The sequence below is a fragment of the Oncorhynchus mykiss genome, chromosome 2 (assembly GCF_013265735.2).
Source record: "Oncorhynchus mykiss isolate Arlee chromosome 2, USDA_OmykA_1.1, whole genome shotgun sequence".
NCBI lineage: Eukaryota > Metazoa > Chordata > Actinopteri > Salmoniformes > Salmonidae > Oncorhynchus > Oncorhynchus mykiss.
Genome location: NC_048566.1, coordinates 9,867,130 through 9,884,774, shown reverse-complemented (window position 1 = coordinate 9,884,774; position 17,645 = coordinate 9,867,130). Strand labels below are relative to the sequence as shown.

Genomic DNA, 17,645 nt, shown 5'->3' with positions numbered 1-17,645 from the left:
AAAGAGAGGAGGTAGAGAGAGAGAGGGGGGGAGAGAGATAGAGGAGGTAGAGAGAGAGAGAGAGAGAGAGAGAGAGAGAGAGAGAGAGAGAGAGAGAGAGAGGAGGTAGAGAGAGAGGAGGTAGAGAGAGAGAAGGCTTCAGGTGAATTCCCACTAGACGACTGTGTAACTTTCTCACCATAATAAATTCATCTGTAATCAGTAACAAAAGTGGACTGGAGAGAATAGAACAGACAAACGGACGGCTGGACAGGCTGACAGATAACAGTGAGGTCTGCAGGTTGAAGTGGACTGAGCTGGGCTTGCTACAGTAGGCTGGCCAGACAGCTGGGTGGCTTTGGAGAGTGAGCAGGGAGCAGCACTGTCAGAAGCACTGCCAGCATTAAAACAACCCTCCTCACAAACCACAAACTGGGGCCATTATACATAAGCTGTTTGGATTATGGTAGAAACGGTCAGGGGTGAAATTTGGGGTGTGTGTGTGTGTGTCTGTGTGTCTGTGTGTGTGTGTGTGTGTGTGTGTGTGTGTGTGTGCGTGTGTGTGTGTGTGTGTGTGTGTGTGTGTGTGTGTGTGTGTGTGTGTGTGTGTGGTAATAGGTACAGCCAAGACAGTACCGCTGTGCTTGTTAAAACATGGCTTTTCTAGTGTTTTGGAAAGACTGACCCAGAGCAGCTCAGTGACATTCCTCAGCCTTCCTGACTGTATCTGCTGTTGGTAACATCACTAGAATAGAGCACCACAGGAAAACCTGCCCTTAACACCAAAAACACACACATTCTCAGATGGCGACCTCTTCGATGGTACTTTCTGGTAACCCGGGCAGAACACATGTATGAAGACAGAGGTAAATATCCTAACTCTTGACAATCAGTCAGACAACATTGAAGCAATGGAGATCAGTACAGACACAACTGGTCCATTTGAGCCCACGACTGGACAACTTCCTTTCAGAGTTGTTCTTTAATAAACTCCTGTAAAACTCAATTCAAACACTACTATTCTGATCTAACACCAGCACAGCAACAACAGTCCAATCAGTCACTCCTCCTACCTTTACTGATAAAGGGCCAGCAGGTACACTCCACTGTAGAGTTCCGTTGTGACAACATTAGTGCTTTAGCAACAGCACACTAGATTACCCAGTAGAATATGTCCACTAGGTTACACAGTAGAGAATGTCCACTAGGTTACACAGTAGAGTATGTCCACTAGGTTACACAGTAGAGTATGTCCACTAGGTTACACAGTAGAGTATGTCCACGAGGTTACCCAGTAGAGAATCGACAGGTCCATGGGATTTCTTCTTGGTTTCTTCCAGGCACAAACACACTTCTTCTTATCCACACATTCCTCTCTCTCTCTCGCTCTCTCTCTCTCTCATTCACACACATACAAAGTGAACAACACATTCACGTCTTTCCTGTCCAGTCACGTCACATCCTGGTTATCACAATGCGTCCTGTCCGCTCAGGAGCCACAGTGAGTCATCACTCCTGTCTCCTCACACGGCACAGAGCTCTTCCTGGTTGAGAAGAGGAGAAGCCTGTGCTGTGATCAACATGTCACTGCTGTTTCATGGTAGAGCTCTTCCTGGACTGAACTGAGGGGGGCGAGGCCAGAGTCCTCTCTGCAACACAACATAGCTCCTCTCTCTTCCTGAGCTGAGGGGAAGGCGAGGCAAGCCCAGAAGCCTGTCTATATTCACAAGAGTCCTCCAGCTCCACAACACAACACAGTCCTGTGAATAATGTGAATGCTGTGAACAGTCAGGCTGCTAGCCTAGCCTAACTCCACCGTGGCTGCTGTTACCCAGGCAAGACAGAATGGAGTTCAGTTCCACAGGAAGAGAGAGGCAGGCTGTGATTGGCTTGGTGACAGACGGAGTTGAGTAAACAAGGCGTGCTTAGTGGGAGCCCAGCCAACATGGTGGATTGGATGACAGGAGGGCCGGCCTGGGAGGACAACAACATGGTTGATAGGAGGGCCGGCCTGGGAGGAGTCAACAACATGGTTGATAGGAGGATAGGAGGGCCGGCCTGGGAGGAGTCAACAACATGGTTGATAGGAGGATAGGAGGGCCGGCCTGGGAGGACAACAACATGGTTGATAGGATGACAGGAGGGCCGGCCTGGGAGGACAACAACATGGTTGATAGGAGGGCCGGCCTAGGAGGACAACAACATGGTTGATAGGAGGACAGTAGGGCCGGCCTGGGAGGACAACAACATGGTTGATAGGAGGATAGGAGGGCCGGCCTGGGAGGAGTCAACAACATGGTTGATAGGAGGGCCGGCCTGGGAGGACAACAACATGGTTGATAGGAGGGCCGGCCTGTGAGGACAACAACATGGTTGATAGGAGGGCCGGCCTGGGAGGACAACAACATGGTTGATAGGAGGACAGTAGGGCCGGCCTGGGAGGACAACAACATGGTTGATAGGAGGATAGGAGGGCCGACCTGGGAGGACAACAACATGGTTGATAGGAGGATAGGAGAGCCGGTCTGGGAGGACAACAACATGGTTGATAGGAGGGCCGGCCTGGGAGGAGGAGTCAACAACATGGTTGATAGGAGGACAGTAGGGCAACAACACACAAACCTTTGTGAATGTGAGGAAAGATTGTCAATTATACTGACAAGATAGTCAAGCGACCGCTCTAACAATGGAATTTTTATTTATTAATGTATATATATATAAAGATATTTTTTTCTTCTAACAATGGAAATACATGTCCTCAAAGACAGATCAAAGACTAGATCAGGTAGGACCATTTAGATGGAAGATACACATGTGAACAATAGGGCATAGAGATCGATAGAGGACTCATCTTTGTATCTGTGCCATTAAAATGTCTGTGACAGCCTCAATGGTGCTGCCCATACTATCTCCATTTTAAAGTAGTACATTTTCTTATTTTTCATTGGTTGATTTCTACCAACTCATAGGAATCCCCACCCAGTTGACTACTTTAAAATGGTGGAAGCCCTCAACGACAACGCTAAAACGGGTTATATCCATGATGACTCCTCTATCCATCTCTATGACAACAGGCACAACTCCGATGTAAAGTATTTTTTTTCAAAGATGACAAAAAGCCACGTGAGTCCACATATTAGTGCATTCATTCGTATCAACCTAACCATTACAAAATGTAGTAGTCAGTCTGTCAGTAGTCAGCCAGTCAGTCAGTCAGTAGTCAGTCAGTCAGTAGTCAGCCAGTCAGTAGTCAGCCAGTCAGTCAGTAGTCAGCCAGTCAGTCAGTAAGTCAGTAGTCAGCCAGTCAGTAGTCAGCCAGTCGTCAGCCAGTCAGTCAGTAGTCAGTCAGTCAGTCAGTCAGTCAGTCAGTCAGTAGTCAGCCAGTCAGTAGTCAGCCAGTCAGTAGTCAGCCAGTCAGTCAGTAGTCAGTCAGTTGTCCGTCAGTAGTCAGTCAGTCAGTAGTCAGCCAGTCAGTAGTCAGTCAGTCAGTCAGTAGTCAGTTAGTCGTCCGTCAGTAGTCAGCCAGTCAGTAGTCAGTCAGTCAGTAGTCAGTCAGTTAGTAGTCAGTCAGTCAGTAGTCAGTCAGTTAGTAGTCAGTCAGTCAGTAGTCAGCCAGTCAGTCAGTAGTCAGTCAGTCAGTCAGTCAGTAGTCAGTCAGTAGTCCGCCAGTCAGTCAGTAGTCCGCCAGTCAGTCAGTAGTCAGCCAGTCAGTCAGTAGTCAGCCAGTCAGTCAGTAGTCAGTCAGTAGTCAGCCAGTCAGTCGGTAGTCAGCCAGTCAGTAGTCAGCAGAGCAGGCACAAGGACAGTGATGAGGGGGAAGTATAGCCTAGCCTATCTGCTGACTCTGCTAGTTTACGGATTGACCTACAGTCACCTCTAACTGAGATACTCTCTCCCGCACGCACACACACACACACGCACACACACACACACACAACCAAGAATCCTTTCATAGAAGACAAAGTTATACCTGCCGGGAAACGTTTATGAAATTAGCCGACTTGACAAAATGCCTCATCATACTGACAAAGCTCCTTGAGTGAACCTACTGTATGGAAGAATGATAAATGACTTAATGTCAAACATCTTTAAGGTTTAACACTCTTAAATAGACCTACTAAATAAACCTTTTGTCAACATTATCAGGAACTTTCTAGCATGTATGTCTACTGACGGCCTCAGCCAATTCCCCTACTATAGTTTCTGAAAGACCTGTTACTAGGTTAGGCTAATCATTATAGGACACAGACGGACACACACATCCCTTGTAGTGACTGAGAGGCTGGAGGGCCAGTAGACTAGGAGATGAGAGAGATGGTTAACAGGGGTGATACAGACTCCCCAAATAACACCCATCTGATTGTAAGACTGACATATATGTCTCAATTACTGTACATGAACTCACTCTGGGTTATCCCATGAATAATATCAGCCTGATAATAACAGGCTGCTAATAGGATAATAGGATAATACGAGTCTAGTTGTTATCCCTCAGGGTTAAACATGACAACATTGTTTCCTCGTTATTTCAACTCAATCCAACATCAATCAAAATACTTGTTTATTCGATGTTGACATCAGGTCATTGCCGTGGGATGTTTAGTTATCAAATTAATTCTTCATTTCCTTGTAGTATGGACAAAGCTTGGTATATAAGCTTAGATAATATAATCAATAGAGTAGCCCACTGTCTGTCTAGCTCGTGAGAGTATTGACCTCATTACTCTAGTTGTACTGTAGTCTCATCCTAAAGAGATTGTGTAACAGTGTCTCGTGGCTCAGAGGGATTGACTGTGGGACTGCAGTCTTCTCTCTAGGTTAGTTATTGACAGTAGTCTGAGCCCACATTGGCCAGAGCAACGCTGCTATAACAACACGTGTCAATTCCAATGAAAGTCAACCAGCACTTCATCAGCACTACTGAGCAACCATAGACTTCTGTTCCACTGTTTCACTGGGGTGAAGAAAAACATGGCCTTTTTCCCAACTCACAGAGGGCCCATTCAGCAGCTAGGCCAGGCTATCTCCAGGGAGGGCCCGTTCAGCAGCTAGGCCAGGCTATCTCCAGGGAGGGCCCGTTCAGCAGCTAGGCCAGGCTATCTCCAGGGAGGGCCCGTTCAGCAGCTAGGCCAGGCTATCTCCAGGGAGGGCCCGTTCAGCAGCTAGGCCAGGCTATCTCCAGGGAGGGCCCGTTCAGCAGCTAGGCCAGACTATCTCCAGGGAGGGCCCATTCAGCAGCTAGGCCAGGCTATCTCCAGGGAGGGCCCGTTCAGCAGCTAGGCCAGGCTATCTCCAGGGAGGGCCCGTTCAGCAGCTAGGCCAGGCTATCTCCAGGGAGGGCCCGTTCAGCAGCTAGGCCAGGCTATCTCCAGGGAGGGCCCGTTCAGCAGCTAGGCCAGACTATCTCCAGGGAGGGCCCATTCAGCAGCTAGGCCAGGCTATCTCCAGGGAGGACCCGTTCAGCAGCTAGGCCAGGCTATCTCCAGGGAGGGCCCGTTCAGCAGCTAGGCCAGGCTATCTCCAGGGAGGGCCCGTTCAGCAGCTAGGCCAGGCTATCTCCAGGGAGGGCCCGTTCAGCAGCTAGGCCAGGCTATCTACAGGGAGGGCCCATTCAGCAGCTAGGCCAGGCTATCTCCAGGGAGGGCCCGTTCAGCAGCTAGGCCAGGCTATCTCCAGGGAGGGCCCATTCAGCAGCTAGGCCAGGCTATCTCCAGGGAGGGCCCATTCAGCAGCTAGGCCAGGCTATCTCCAGGGAGGGCCCATTCAGCAGCTAGGCCAGGCTATCTCCAGGGAGGGCCCATTCAGCAGCTAGGCCAGGCGATGTAACGCAACTTACTGTGAATGTGAACAATAATGAAAACAAAAGTCAAATACTAAAGTATGCAAAGGAAATAGGAACTAGATTTGGAGGCATGCGAGTTCATTTTCTACTGAGAGGAAGCGTTCAATTCAAACAAGCATGGTGCAAGGCAGAGGGACAAGCTGCAACTGGACACCTGTACAGTTATCTTAAGGTTCAACATACAACCATCTTCATTCAGAGAGAAAGACACGTGTATACACACACACACACACACACACACACACACACACACACACACACACACAAAAGTCAATATTTCTAAGGTCTCAAAACCTTGGTTAGAGAACATAGACATGTAGAACAGGACTGTTAATTCTAGTCCTGAAGAGAAAGGACCTCACCCAACTGCTTGCTGTGCAGCCGATGGATTCATTTCATTGGTCTACTCTCACTAGGGGGAATCAGGTCTGGTATTGACTGAGAACACATTTTCAAACACAGCAACAACCTGGGGAATAGTTACAGGGATGAATGAGCCAATTGGAAGCTGGGGATGATTAGGTGGCCATGATGGTATGAGGGCCAGATGGGGAATTTAGCAAAGACACCAAGGTTAAGACACATACTCATACAATAAGTGCCATGGGATCTTTAGTGACCACAGAGAGTCAGGACTAGGGTTGCACATTTTGGGGAATATTCAGAGGTGGAAACTTTCCATGGGAATTAACGGGACTATATGGGAATTAATGGGGATGAACGGAAATATATGCAAATTAATATGAATTCCATTTAAATGTAAATGTTTTTTGCATTGGATATATTTACCATATTTTTAATTTTTATTTTTTAACTAGGCAAGTCAGTTAAGAACAAATTCTTATTTTCAATGATGGCCTAGGAACAGGGGGTTAACTGCCTGTTCAGGGGTAGAACGACAGCTTTGTACCTTGTCAGCTCAGGGATTCAGTCTTGCAACCTTCCGGTTACTAGTCCAACGCTCTAACCACTAGGCTATCCTGCCGCCCCATATCATATGGAGACAGAAACATAAACCTTTTACCTTATCATAAGTACACACACTGCAATTGTAAATTATTAAATTCTTCCAATAGAAATAAAAAAAAACAATTTAGTTACGAATTGAACTATATTTAAATGAGTTGACTCTTCACATGGGATGATTTCACTGAACAACAAAAGAAAGGGAATATCTAATGATCCCCAATGATCCATCGCATCTCCCAAAAATGTTCTCAACATACATCTGTAAAATGATAGTCTAGAAACTAAAGCTTTGGTTGTCTTCCTCTCAGGCTTCCATGTCTTCTCCCTGGACCTCCTCAATGTCCAACTCTTGAACATCAGACTCTGAGGCCTCATGTTCACTGTCCCTTTCCAACCTTGTTGGGGATGGCTCGTTGTCAGGCTCAAAAAGCCTCAAATTTGCCTGGATGGCCACCAATTTTTCAACCCTTGTATTTGTCAGCCTGTTGTGTGCTTTGGTGTGTGTGTTCCCTACCAAGAACCAGATGCGCTCTGAGACGGCTGATGTTGGTGGGATTTGGAGGATGATGGAGGCAACAGGGGAAAGAGTCTCAGATCCACATAGTCCCTTCCACCAGGTGGGTGATGAGATATGTTGGCACGACTGCCATATTGCATCTCCATCCCAAAGCCCTTGCACTTCGTCAGACTGTCAAGAACCTTGCCCTCATCCAGGCCAAGGTGGCGAGACACGGTAGTGATGACACCATAGGCCTTGTTGATCTCTGCACCAGACAGGATGCTCTTGTCAGTGTACTTTGGGTCCAACATGTACGCTGCGGCGTGTATTGGCTTCAGGCAGAAGTCTTCACGCTTTTTGATGTATTTCAGAACTGCAGTTTCCTCTGCTTGGAGCAACAGTGAAGTGGGCAGGGCAGTACGGACTTCTTCTCTTACATCTGCAAGCAGAGTCTGAACATCAGACAGGATGGCATTGTCTTCCTCAATCCGTGAAATGGCTACTGCTATAGGTTTCAGGAGTTTCAGGCTGCTTACCCCTCTCTCCCAAAATACATCATCCAGGAGGATCCTCTTAATGGGGCTGTCCATATCGGCAGACTGTGATATGGCCATTTCTTGGAGAGACTCCTTCCCATCCAGGAAACTGTCAAACATGATGACAACACCACCCCAACGGGTGCTGCTGGGCAGCTTCAATGTGGTGCACTTCTTCTCACTTTGCTTGGTGAGGTAGATTGCTGCTATAACTTGATGACCCTTCACATACCTAACCATTTCCTTGGCTCTCTTCTGCCTTCAGCTCATCTGCAATGTAGAGGCCGGTGTGTCTGTGCTCTTGTAGAATACTGGTTGAGGGGTGGAGATGATGTAGTTAATTATTTCTTGCCCACGAACATTTGACCACCCATCAGAGATGATTGCAATACAGCCTGCTTTCTCTATGATTTGCTTGACCTTCACTTTAACTCTGCATCTTGAAAATAAGTAGATAAAGCATGTCTGGTTGGAGGGGTGTATGCTGGACGAAGAACATTCAGAAATCTCTTCCAATACACATTGCCTGTGAGCATCAGAGATGAACCAGTTGCATACAGCTCAAACAAGACATTCATCAGCATTTCTCTGACTACGTTCCTCCATTGAGTCAAAAAAACTTCTGATTCTAGGAGGACTGTGAGCGGTTGATATCAATAAGGTGTCTGATTCATAATTTCCACCTCGAATAGAAGTAGAGGGACTTTTGTCAGAGGTTGCTTGTTGTGAGCGCAGAGGGAACTTTATGCACTTCGTCGTGTATTGGATCTGTTGTGGCGGTACGCAAATTGGGAGTGGGTCTAGGGTGTCTGGGATGATGGAGTTAATGTGGGCCATAACCTTCCTCTCAATGCACTTCATTATTAAAGAAGTAAGTGCTACAGGGCGGTAGTCATTGTGGCGTGAGGCCTAAGAGTTCTTGGGAACAGGAATGATGGTGGTCAGTTTAAAACACATAGAAATATAAAAAGAACATAGACTACCCACCCCAACTCACGCCCTGAACAACCTAACACAAAGACATAAAAAGGAACTAAGGTCAGAACGTGACAGTGTCCTTTAATGCTGTTGCATCTCACATGTTTCATTGACCACAACATTCTCCAGCTGAAAACTAAGCCTTATCTTTTAATGGCTTTGAAATCTCTTGCTTTGACCAAGAAATGTTAACAAAACACCACAGATCAGTGTGACTGATTGGGGGTGGGGTGGGGTGGGGTGGTGTGTGTGTGTGTGTGTGTGTGTGTGTGTGTGTGTGTGTGTGTGTGTGTGTGTGTGTGTGTGTGTGTGTGTGTGTATACACGTGTGTTTGTGTGTGGGGACAAGTGAGTCACAGTACACAATTTGATTTGATCCATTTGGCCCCAACGGCATTACCATGAACCAAGGGCTCAAACAAAACCCCTCCTTCTACAGTACAGTAGAAATGATCACATCATGTCCAGTACATGGAGCACCATACCTTCACCATCACCATCCTTTACTGTGGAGTTAGTGCTCAGGGTACAACACCTGCTGCCTCTGCAGCCTGTATGGTCACGTCCCAAACAGCACCCTATTCCCTACATACTGCACCTATGAGCCCTGGTCAAAAGTACTGCACTCTATAGGGAATAGGGTGACAATTAGAACGCATCCAGTATCTATCCTATAGCCTGTGGGGACCGAAGCGGTTTCCCACTGACTCTCTCCCGCAGTCCCACGGCTCTGCTCTACACTCCTACATCCTCATTACGACCTGCTACTGATGCAGCTACTTCCTCCCTGGATTAAAGCTTCCTTTCCTCTCATCCTCTGCCTACTGTACCAGCTCATACAGAACTATCCAGCCCCCCCAAACAACTACATCAAGGCTTTGCCTGGGTTTAATATATGCTGCGTTTACACTAACCCTGGAGGATGCAGTTAGAAGGAGAGCCAGAGCCTCTAAATAGATGAAGACAGAAGGGAAGACTTCCCCAGTGTTATTCTGTTCTGGCTTTTCTAAAGCACCAGGACTCATGATAGATACTGGTATCCAGGGAGACAGTAAAGCAGCTGCCACCGCTGCTGTTTCTGTTTCTGCTGCTAGTTCTGTTTCTGCTGATGCTTCTTCTGTTTCTGCTGCAGGTTCCCTTTCTACTGCTGCTAGTTCTGTTTCTACTGCTGCTAGTTCTGTTTCTACTGCTGCTAGTTCTGTTTTTACTGCTGATAGTTCTGTTTCTGCTGATGCTTCTTCTGTTTCTACTGCTGATAGTTCTGTTTCTACTGCTGATAGTTCTGTTTCTACTGCTGATAGTTCTGTTTCTACTGCTACTAGTTCTGTTTCTACTGCTACTAGTTCTGTTTCTACTGCTGCTAGTTCTGTTTCTACTGCTGCTAGTTCTGTTTCTACTGCTGCTAGTTCTGTTTCTACTGCTGATAGTTCTGTTTCTACTGCTGCTAGTTCTGTTTCTACTGCTGATAGTTCTGTTTCTACTGCTGCTAGTTCTGTTTCTACTGCTGATAGTTCTGTTTCTACTGCTACTAGTTCTGTTTCTACTGCTACTAGTTCTGTTTCTACTGCTGCTAGTTCTGTTTCTACTGCTGATAGTTCTGTTTCTACTGCTGCTAGTTCTGTTTCTGATTCTACTACTACTAGTTCTGTTTCTACTGCTGCTAGTTCTGTTTCTACTGCTGATAGTTCTGTTTCTCCTACTACTACTAGTTATGTTTCTACTGCTGCTAGTTCTGTTTCTACTGCTACTAGTTCTGTTTCTACTGCTACTAGTTCTGTTTCTACTGCTGCTAGTTCTGTTTCTACTGCTGATAGTTCTGTTTATACTGCTACTAGTTCTGTTTCTACTACTACTAGTTCTGTTTCTACTGCTGCTAGTTCTGTTTCTACTGCTGCTAGTTCTGTTTCTACTGCTACTAGTTCTGTTTCTACTGCTACTAGTTATGTTTCTACTGCTACTAGTTCTGTTTCTACTGCTGCTAGTTCTGTTTCTACTGCTGCTAGTTCTGTTTCTACTGCTGCTAGTTCTGTTTCTACTGCTGCTAGTTCTGTTTCTACTGCTACTAGTTATGTTTCTACTACTACTAGTTATGTTTCTACTGCTACTAGTTCTGTTTCTACTGCTGCTAGTTCTGTTTCTACTACTACTAGTTCTGTTTCTACTGCTGCTAGTTCTGTTTCTACTGCTGCTAGTTCTGTTTCTACTGCTACTAGTTATGTTTCTACTACTACTAGTTCTGTTTCTACTGCTACTAGTTCTGTTTCTACTGCTACTAGTTCCGTTTCTGTTTCTACTAGTTCTGTTTCTACTGCTACTGCTGCTAGTTCTGTTTCTACTGCTACTAGTTCTATTTCTACTGCTAGTTCTGAATCTGTTTCTACTGCTACTATATCTGTTTCTACTGCTACTAGTTCTGTTTTTCTGATTCTACTGCTACTATTTCTGTTTCTGATTCTACTGCTACTAGTTATGTTTCTGTTTCTACTGCTACTAGTTATGTTTCTACTGCTACTGCTGCTAGTTCTGTTTCTACTGCTACTAGTTATGTTTCTACTGCTACTGCTACTAGTTCTGTTTCTGTTTCTACTGCTACTAGTTCTGGTTCTGTTTCTACTGCTGCTAGTTCTGTTTCTACTGCTACTAGTTCTGTTTCTACTGCTACTAGTTCTGTTTCTGTTTCTACTGCTACTAGTTATGTTTCTACTGCTAGTGCTGCTAGTTATGTTTCTACTGCTGATAGTTCTGTTTCTACTGCTACTAGTTCTGTTTCTACTGCTGATAGTTCTGTTTCTACTGCTGATAGTTCTGTTTCTACTGCTGCTAGTTCTGTTTCTACTGCTGATAGTTCTGTTTCTACTACTGCTAGTTCTGTTTCTACTGCTGATAGTTCTGTTTCTACTGCTGCTAGTTCTGTTTCTACTACTGCTAGTTCTGTTTCTACTACTACCAGTTCTGTTTCTACTGCTACTAGTTCTGTTTCTACTACTGCTAGTTCTGTTTCTACTGCTACTACTTCTGTTTCTACTGCTACTAGTTATGTTTCTACTACTACTAGTTCTGTTTCTACTGCTGCTAGTTCTGATTCTACTGCTGCTAGTTCTGTTTCTTTTTCTACTGCTACTAGTTATGTTTCTGTTTCTACTGCTACTAGTTATGTTTCTGTTTCTACTGCTACTAGTTATGTTTCTACTGCTAGTGCTGCTAGTTCTGTTTCTACTGCTGCTAGTTCTGTTTCTACTGCTGCTAGTTCTGTTTCTACTACTGCTAGTTCTGTTTCTACTACTGCTAGTTCCGTTGCTACTACTACTAGTTCTGTTTCTACTACTGATAGTTCTGTTTCTACTACTACTAGTTCTGTTTCTACTACTACTAGTTCTGTTTCTACTACTACTAGTTCTGTTTCTACTGCCGATAGTTCTGTTTCTGTTTCTACTACTACTAGTTCTGTTTCTACTACTACTAGTTCTGTTTCTACTGCCGATAGTTCTGTTTCTGTTTCTACTACTACTAGTTCTGTTTCTACCTGCTACTAGTTCTGTTTCTACTGCTGCTAGTTCTGTTTCTACTGCTGCTAGTTCTGTTTCTACTACTGCTAGTTCTGTTTCTACTACTACTAGTTCTGTTCTACTACTACTAGTTCTGTTTCTACTACTACTAGTTCCGTTTCTACTACTACTAGTTCTGTTTCTACTGCTGATAGTTCTGTTTCTCCTACTACTACTAGTTCTGTTTCTACTACTACTAGTTCTGTTTCTACTACTACTAGTTCTGTTTCTACTACTACTAGTTCTGTTTCTGTTTCTACTACTACTAGTTCTGTTTCTACTACTACTAGTTCTGTTTCTACTGCTGATAGTTCTGTTTCTCCTACTACTACTAGTTCTGTTTCTACTACTACTAGTTCTGTTTCTACTACTACTAGTTCTGTTTCTACTACTACTAGTTCTGTTTCTACTGCTGATAGTTCTGTTTCTCCTACTACTACTAGTTCTGTTTCTACTGTTGATAGTTCTGTTTCTACTGCTGCTAGTTCTGTTTCTACTGCTGCTAGTTCTGTTTCTACTGCTGATAGTTCTGTTTCTACTGCTGCTAGTTCTGTTTCTACTGCTGATAGTTCTGTTTCTACTACTACTAGTTCTGTTTCTACTGCTGATAGTTCTGTTTCTCCTACTACTACTAGTTCTGTTTCTACTACTACTAGTTCTGTTTCTACTACTACTAGTTCTGTTTCTACTACTACTAGTTCTGTTTCTACTGCTGATAGTTCTGTTTCTCCTACTACTACTAGTTCTGTTTCTACTGCTGATAGTTCTGTTTCTACTGTTGATAGTTCTGTTTCTGTTTCTTCTTCCACTACTGCTGCTAGTTCTGCTGCTACTGCTGTTGCCTGGGCAGTTCTCGCTCTACCTGGCCTAGTTATTCAACAGCTATCCCCTCTCCTCACAAGAACACTAATCACAGCCCTGCCCGACACTTAATCAGTTCAAGACTAATGGGAATTCACCCCTCTGCTCCGTAATATGTTCAGGGGACAGACAGCAGTCCTCCTGTAAGTCAGTGCTCAGCAGTAGTCAGCGTTTCCCAGCTCCGGTTCTCCAGTACCCCCACCAGCACACATTTCTGTTGTAACCTGGGACAAACATACCTCATTCAACTCCTTTAGGGCCTGATGATTAGTTGAATCAGGTGTGCTTGTCCAGGGCTACAATAAAAATGAGGACTGGAGTTGGGAAACCCTGTGTTAGATGCTGTACTGATTACTTTCACAGCCATGGATGACTTAATAACCACCGTGGCTTGGTTTGTTGTGGTGATCAGATGACAGAAGAATACCTCTGTCTCTATGGCAACATACGGTACAGTGCTACTGTACACATTGGGGCATTGCCATTCAGCGCACCTGACGTCTTGGCATGGTATAGTAGGAGAGGCAGAAATATTACCTGCATAAAGCAGGGCATGGCAAATTACATTCAGTCAGTGTAGCCTTAAATCACATTCATATTCATCACACATCCAAACACAGCCATCATCAACAGAAAGACCTCTAAAAAACACTGAGATGAACACTGGTTAAAAGGCTCTACCTAGAAGCACCTAGTGTGCATAACATATCTGCTGTGTGTACACAGTACATACTTGGGAGTGGAGGGTGTTGAGCATAAACACAGGCGCCCCGGGCCCAGCATAGGGGGATGCAGCCACTCCTCTCCATGATGGCCGCAGCAGCGCCTGTCTTTCTATCCCACCACCAGACCCTGCAGCCTGAACCAGCCCCAGGCTCCCTGACCCTGTCCCCTTCCACAACCGCATAGAGGCCAGGCCAGGCTGCTGCTTCTTCCTCTGCCCCTGAGGACCCCGGCACAGCCCCTCTCCGCTCCTCACAGCCCCTACCGCTGCCCCCCTCGGACCCGATCACACAGCCCTGCCTCAGGGGAGAAAACTGTGGGGTGAGGAGGAGAAGACGTCAAGGGAGCAACTCAGTGAAATCCTCAAGAGGTTTTAATCCTAACATCCACCTTGCCTGACAGACAGGCTGTTTCCGGGTCAGAGGTGTTTGGTGTCACTCCAAGAGGGAGTGAGAGAGACAGAGACAGAGATAGAGAGAGAAAGAGAGAGAGAGAGAGAGAGAGAGAGAGAGAGAGAGAGAGAGAGAGAGAGAGACAGAGACAGAGACAGAGAGACAGAAGATCAATATGGGACAGGTCTGTGTTGTCAGCTCCTTATCTTCCGATTCCTCTTCAGATCCCCTCAGCGTTGGCTTCCAGCCTCTAAATAAATCCCTCTGCGTGCCTCTGCACAGCCTTGTAAATTAATCAAGCCCGGGAGGCAGCTGACTTGGAAAACAGTGTAGTAGAAGACACAGAGGAGGCAAAAAACCAAAACAATCCTTCAGTTAGTTCAGCACTACAACCGCCTGTCTACTCCAATGTGACAGCCTTGTAATCCAGGACAAGCTGCTGCTGCTGCTGCTGCTGTTAAACCCTGCTGCCGAGTCGGCTGTGTCAGGAGGGAGTGTGAGCTGGGTTTGTGTGTGACTCAGAGAGAGAGAGAGGTAGAGGTAGGGAGAAAGTGAGGGAGGCGGGAGGCAGGGTGGGAGGAAGGGAGGAGAGAGAGGGAACCTCATTTAGGGAACTACACTCAGCTCTTCTCCTGTTTACAAAATGGACAGCGGCTGTTACATCCAGGGTCATGACTAGCGTTCAGTTCATTAGCAAACAATATCTCTTCTTCCTCCTCCTCTTTCTCCTCCTTACAACTCTGGCTATCAATCAAAACATGTCCCTCCCTCTCTCATTTCCTCCCTTCTTCCTCTCCTCCTCTCTCCTGAATGTTTTCCATTTGCAGCATTCCATTTTCCTCCAAGGTGAGGAAGAGGAATATTGATGACGTTACATAAGATGTTTTCAGTGATATGAAAAGTAACTCTGCAATGCTATCACCATCCTAGTGAATGTCTGGGATCAGATACTGGATCTGTGGTGTGATGAGGTCACAGCTATCTCCCTGTCTTAGTGGCAATGGAGCCTTTTGATTCCACCAATCACAGAACAGAACAGAGGTTCTATGGAACAACGTCATAATGCATGAATTAGGCCTAGACTATTACATAAACAAGCAGTTCTAAACCTGCTGCAAAACACAATGGTATCATCAAGCTTTGATCATTTAAATCAGCCGGGGGGGTCAAATGCATTCCATGGGGGGCCTAGCGTCTCCTAGACAACCAGGTGAGGAGAGTTCCTTACTAATCAGTGATCTTCCTTAGTTCATCAATCATGTACAACGGGGGAGTGAAAACCCCCTGACACTTGGGGAATGAGTTTGACAGATGATTGACCCAGAAAACGATAGTTTGATGTGTTTAGTCACTCCACTCAATTGAAACTCTGTGAACAGACAGACGGCCTGGTTTGTACCCACTGACTACCTCAACAGCTCTACAGGATGGTGCTGTTCTATAGTTCTCTCCAGCACAGGCACAACCTCAATTATTCACTATAGAGAGGAGAGAGATCTGGTTGTCATTGGGTTCTTTCACAGTATAGGCCTTCTGTCTATAGTACATCCTTTTTCCACATGCACCCAGTATAAATTGAATTCAATCAATTCCTCTCAAGGGGTGCTACATCAATTCCTAATTTTCAGCGAGCGCATTAACACACTTTAAGGCTTCATCCAAAAAGGCACCCTAGTCTCTTTATAGTACACTACTTTAGATCAGGGCCCATAGGGCTCTGGTCAAAAGTAGTGCACTATATAGGGAATTTGGGACATAGTGTGAGACCAACAAAATGTTTTAATTGCTGCAATTACCATGACAATTATTCAAGATGTCTGTAAAACTAGAGAAGAACAAATAACAATATTAATTGTGGCTGTGAATCACCCCGACATGAAAACAACAAACCCAATCAAGAGACAAATCTCACTCTACTCATTACACACATCACACACAGGCAGTTCTATGGTCCGTTTAAACATTCAGAAGTGAGTGTGTGTGTGTGTGTGTGTGTGTGTGTGTGTGTGTGTGTGTGTGTGTGTTTTTGCAACATGTTTTTCTGGGCCTGTAGCTGAAACAAAGAGAGAGTAGATTGCACCTGCCATGAACAGCTTTCATTATGTAACCAAGCAGTGATTTATCACAGCCAGATCTAGCCTAGCTCTCCACAAACTAAAACCTTCCACTAAATCACACTAACCTTCAAGCAACGCCAAGGTGCTGCAGCATTGCTTTCTTCAAGCGGAATACAGATGCTTCAAGCCTGTGTGTCTGTCTACCTCAAATCAGACACAGAACCAGGGACACCATCCATTCACATAAGAGGCCAAAACAACACTACATAACAAGGTGATAAAAACCGATTTCAAGTGTTCATAACAATCGGAAATCTGTATTATTGGACACCAATTTGGCCGAAAAAAGAAAGAAAAAATGACACCTTTATTTAATCTTTATTTAACCAGGCAAGTCAGTTAAGAACACATTCTTATTTTCAATGACGGCCTAGGAACAGTGGGTTAACTGCCTGTTCAGGGGCAGAATGACAGATTTGTACCTTGTCAGCTCGGGGAATCAATCTTGCAACCTTACTGTTAACTAGTCCAACACTCTAACCACCTGCCTCTCATTGCACTCCACGAGGAGACTGCCTGTTACGCAAATGCAGTAAGCCAAGGTAAGTTGCTAGCTAGCATTAAACTTATAAAAAATAATCAATCAATCAATCAAAATCACTAGTTAACTACACATGGTTGATGATATTACTTGTTTATCTAGCGTGTCCTGCGTTGCATATAATCGATGTGGTGCGTATCGTTGCTCCAATGTGTACCTAACCATAAACATCAATCTTCTTAAAATCAATACACAGAAGTATATATTTTTAAACCTGCATATTTAGCTAAAAGAAATCCTGGTTAGCAGGCAATATTAACCAGGTGAAATTGTGTCACTTCTCTTGCGTTCATTGCACGCAGAGTCAGTGAATATGTAATAGTTTGGGCCGCCTAATTTGCCAGAATTTTAAATAATTATGACATAACATTGACGGTTGTGCAATGTAACAGGAATATTTAGACTTATGGCTGCCACCCGTTAGATAAAGAAAGAATAAACATCTTGTTTTCGAGATGATAGTTTCGTATTTCTGTGTGTTATTATGTTATAACTAAGTCTATGATTTGATAGAGCAGTCTGATTGAGCGATGGTAGGCAGCAGCAGGCTCGTAAGCATTCATTCAAACAGCACTTTCGTGCGTTTTGCCAGCAGCTCTTCGATGTGCTTCTGCACTGTTTATGACTTCAAGCCTATCAACTCCCAAGATTAGGTTGGTGTAAC

General features: G+C 45.1%; 1 protein-coding gene across 8 annotated transcripts in view; it reads right to left on the bottom strand.

The window, feature by feature from the left end:
* LOC110507293 (focal adhesion kinase 1-like) overlaps positions 1–17,645 on the bottom strand; it is a 134,169-nt gene that overhangs the window by 98,528 nt on the left and 17,996 nt on the right. For 3 of the 8 annotated variants that reach the window (XM_036937428.1, XM_036937436.1, XM_036937420.1), the window contains exon 1: positions 13,942–14,791. The exons of 1 other annotated variant lie outside the window; for it this stretch is intronic. In XM_036937428.1, the coding sequence (XP_036793323.1) occupies positions 13,942–14,017 (76 nt within the window). In that variant the 5' untranslated portion in view covers positions 14,018–14,791. Of the gene's footprint in view, positions 1–13,941; positions 14,794–17,645 lie in introns of those variants that run through there. 4 more of the 8 variants (XM_036937443.1, XM_036937453.1, XM_036937415.1 and 1 more) reach the window with 3 other exon arrangements.